Below are 4,408 nucleotides of genomic sequence, written 5' to 3' on the forward strand. Positions count from 1 at the left end.
CGCATAACAGTGCCTCCCACTCCTAACTCACCGAGACGCCGCAGCATGATACCGTGGTCTACAGTATCAAAAGCCGCTGAGAGGTCCAAAAGAACAAGGACAGAGGAATAACCCCTGTCCCGGGCCCTCCAGAGATCATTAACCAACGCGACCAATGCCGTTTCCGTGCTGTATCCCGGCCTGAAGCCCGACTGGTATGTGGAGATGTCTATAACTTCTTACCAGACCTGGCTCAAACATAGGGCATACTTTGCTCCTGAATATAATAGCTGAGGGAAAGGACTTGTAGCACTCAGCCAGTGCCATATGTTTTCTTATTTCTGTTCTAGTAAGGTGCCTATCTGGCACTTTCTTATGTTTCATAGAATCTTGAGTTTTTAATAATTAAGTGCTTGGAGTACTTTAAATACAGTTCCGAGCATGTGCTGTGAAGTATAGCAGTGGGCCCTTTATATAGAGGTGGGGAACAGACAAGCAGGTCCAAGTGTCAGGAGGCTAATGGAAATAAGAAAAATACAGTATAGCAATTTATTCACATTTGGTCCTTCGTGGTCTCAGAGAGAGAGCCTTAAAATAAATACACTTTCCCTAGAAATGTCCATTTGTCATCAGATTACAGTGTCCATTATGAGAAATGAGCTGTCTTGATAGTAGCAGTTTATGTCTTTTGGTCTTTCTTTCCCCAATTTGGAATCATAGATTCAGCTGAAGAAGTTTAGGCAGTCCTTTTCCTTTACAAGAATCAGTTGCTTTGCTCCCCATCTGATATTCTTGCTGGAGGAAACTGATTAGCTCAATTCATCATGGAAGTGAGTCATTTCATGGCCAGGCTTCTTTGAAGAGTTAGGGAGATTTTACGGGCATCGATAGAGAAGGTTAGCAGTGTTTCTTCCATCTCTGGCTTGCTCTGCATTATTACCAGCTTGCTTGCTATATCCTTAGTTATTCCGTTTCCTCCCTTCTCAGAAGCCCTACTCATCTCTAAGCTCACTAGGCACTGAAGCTTACTCCCAAGAAAATTGGTGTTTTTCCCCTCCCCACATAGATGGCCCACAGCTGCAAACATAGAGCCTTTCTGTAATTTTTTAAAACAATCACACCTTTTCCTATCGTGCACACTCTGAAACCTCTTCTTGGAATAAAATCTGAACTCCTGTGCAATCCTTTTAGTAACCATTCCTTGCCTTTCCTCCAGGGACTCCACAGATGTATCTTCAGAGAGTGACAATGCCATGACCTCTAGCACAGTAAGCAAGCTTGCAGAAGCCAGGAGGACCACCTATCTTTCTGGGCGATGGGTGTGTGATGACCATAATGGAGACACCAGCATTGGCATCACAGGGCCTTGGATAACCCTTCCCAACAATGGGGATTATTCCGCTTACTACAATTGGGTAGAAGAGAAGAAAACCACACAAGGACCAGGTAATGGGCTAGGCGTCTTTTAAACTATTTTGAGTCTCAGGGAGCCAGCTTCTTCATCAATTTTTTTAAATTAATATTGAAATGCAAATTCAGTGATCTTGCCCAGATATTTGGCATATTGAAATGTAGGAAAAGCACAGGGATACCATAAACAGCCTTCTGACTGAGCCATGATTTTCATGGGGAGCCTAAGAATTGCAGAGCATGATATTGGCTAGAGAGTTTCCCAAAAGCATATTTTTAGCTCTCACAGTTGAGAAGATGATTGCTCATTAACTGGCACTATATCTCAGAAATCTCAGAAGCAAACAGATTGACTGATCTCAATGCTTTGGCAACCCTGGGTGCCAAAAAAAACCCCAAACCCTTAGAGATCTCACACAAGAACTTTAGCGACACTTGGTGATTTTACAAAGGTAATTTTTAAACAGTTTATTTGAATTTGAGATTCCACAAGCAACATTCATAGTTGTTATGGGTACCTTGTTCTCTTTGAGTACCATATTGTGAATCCTTGGTCTTTGCCTTTTCTGGTGTGGCCATGAAAATTGATTTTTTTCCTTCTGTTCCAGACATGGAGCATAACAATCCTGCTTATACCATCAGTGCTGCTTTGTGCTATGCAACTCAGCTGACTAACATTTTGTCACTTATACTGGATGTAAACCTTCCCAAAAAGCTATATAACAGGTAAGGAATCTAGAAGGAGCTAGAACATGTGCAAAAACATTTATTGAGAACATTATGTTGAATGAACATTATGCTCTAGGAATTATAACCATTATAACATATCACTTTATATACACCAAAGTTTGAGTTCTAAGATTTTGCAGAAATACTAATAATTGTAGATTGACAGACTGCCAAGAATTTGAATGGATTCTGAGATGGTAATAAAACTTTAGAGATGGTGGATAGCAAACCCTCTTGTGACTTCATTTTTTTAAAAAACTGACTACCCAGGGCATTTATATCATTGGAGTAGGTGGGCACTAAATTTCATTTCCCTCTCCCTCCTTCCCCCCCGTTAGTTATTCCAACAAATCTATTTTGCCAAATCAGAGTGATCCAAAAGATGTTTATTTGCCTTGAGTCCTTGTTCAAGATTTTATGCCTTAATATTTGCCCCTTAATATATTTTGCAGTGAGTTCTGCGGAGAAAATCTTAGCAGGAGGAAATTCACCTGGGCAGTGAAAAAGCTAAATGCCAATATCCTTTACCTTTGCTTTTCTCAGGTAGTTTTCATTTGGTTTCTTTTCCTTCTTGGAAGGCTTTACATTGTTTCCTCCTCATCTTCCAAGTCCTGCCTGATGAGTATTCTGCTTTCCTTCATATGCTTTTCCAGCATGTCAATTTAGATCTTCTGCATCCTCTACATACACTCAGAAACTTGATGTACTTGGTCAGCCCTGAGACAGAACATTTGGGAAGGTAAGAAACAGTTCAATAACAAATGCCCCACTTTCTTCCCTGCCATCAATTGCTTTCTAGAAGAGCCTCCTAGCAACCCTTCTCTGTATCAAATATCGCTGTAAACAGTAGTGAAGTTTGATAAATACTGTATATTCAATACCTGACACCCATAACATCCACTCTGACTATCACCAACTCTCCAAGTCAGAGAGAAAAGAGAATTTGGTCCTGGAATATGGGATGGGCCTTTTCAATTACAGAATAATAATAATAATAGTAGTAGTAGTAGTAGTAGTAGTAGTAGTAGTAGTAGTAGTAGTAATAATAATAATAATAATAATAATAATAATAATAATAATAATAATAATAATAATAATAATAATAAAAAGTTGGAATGGACCTCGGGGGTCATCAAGTCCAACCCCCTGCTCAGGCAGGTAACCCTATACCATTTCGGAAAAATGGCTGTCCAGTCTTTTCTTAAAAACTTCCAGTGTTGGAGTATTCACCGCTTCTGGAGGCAGGTTGTTCCACTGGTTAATTGTTCTAACTGTACTTTGTTAAGGAATTATGAATTTCCAGGTACAATAGTAGGAGTAAGTTTCTGACTTCAGTTGATAGCTTGCCTATTTTTCAGTTTTTCTCATTGTGACAAGGGATTGAACTTTGTCTCAGTTCTGCACGAATTGCCATATCCCATAGAAAACCAACACTTCTTGTAACTTGATGCTTTATGGGGTCTCCCAAGTATTTATTCCCTTATTCTGTGATTTTTTTTAAAAAAAATCTTGCTTCATCATGCAAGCTTGCTCCGAATGAGATTTTGAGTCAGTTGCTCAGCCCAAGTGTCACGTCTTCAGCTTTGACTCTTTTACTTCAGCTCAAACACCTTTAAACATAAATGTGTGCTTATTTTTTCCCCCCATTTTTGCTACCGATTGTGTGATCAAGCCTCTCTTTCTCTCCCCTCCCCTTTCTCCCTCTCCCCCTCCCCCTCCCCCAACAGGTCTGGACCATTTGAAATCAGTGCCGATTTGGAAGATTCCATGGAGTTTGTGGACCCCAGCGGTGCTGGTGAAACAGATGAGAGTGGAGATGAGCACATAAGTGATGAAGAAACTGACCTTGGAACAGACTGGGAGAACCTGCCCAGCCCACGGTTCTGTGATATCCCCTCCCAGCCGGTAGAGATGCTGCAGAGCCAGAGCACGCAGGCTTCTCAACCGATAGCCAGCAGCAGTGCTGGTGGCATGATCTCCTCGGCAGCAGCCTCAGTGACCTCTTGGTTTAAGGCATACACTGGACACCGTTAAGAAATAGTTGGGCCTCTATTGACCCACCGTCACTGTAGAAGACTTTGTGATTCAGTTCGGTAGTGCCTGGAACAAGGGGTGGGGGGGGGAGGGTGTGTGTCTGACTTTCATTTGCAGAAGGTCCAGCAGCTCTTCATTTGCCCATGCTGTGAAGTTCCTCCCGTTTTCTGACACCTGCGACGGAATTCAGCAGCTCGGAGTCACAGTCCTTTTTTTTTTTTGTGTGCTGAAAAGAATTACCTGAACATTTTATTTC

The 4,408-nt window shown here is 41.4% G+C and overlaps 1 protein-coding gene across 1 annotated transcript in view; it reads left to right on the forward strand.

Moving 5' to 3' along the window:
- ATG14 (autophagy related 14) overlaps nt 1-4,152 on the forward strand; it is a 19,751-nt gene extending 15,599 nt beyond the window's left edge. Inside the window, exons 6-10 of the mRNA XM_015832144.2 lie at nt 1,196-1,425; nt 1,998-2,115; nt 2,571-2,661; nt 2,772-2,857; nt 3,846-4,152. Coding sequence (XP_015687630.2) covers nt 1,196-1,425; nt 1,998-2,115; nt 2,571-2,661; nt 2,772-2,857; nt 3,846-4,152 — 832 coding nt within the window. The remainder of the gene's footprint in view (nt 1-1,195; nt 1,426-1,997; nt 2,116-2,570; nt 2,662-2,771; nt 2,858-3,845) is intronic.
- The last annotated feature ends 256 nt before the right edge of the window (nt 4,153-4,408 follow it).

Source organism: Protobothrops mucrosquamatus, unplaced genomic scaffold, assembly GCF_001527695.2.
Source record: "Protobothrops mucrosquamatus isolate PMUCROS unplaced genomic scaffold, P.Mucros_1.0 scaffold_307, whole genome shotgun sequence".
In the NCBI taxonomy this organism is placed as follows: Eukaryota; Metazoa; Chordata; class Lepidosauria; order Squamata; family Viperidae; genus Protobothrops; species Protobothrops mucrosquamatus.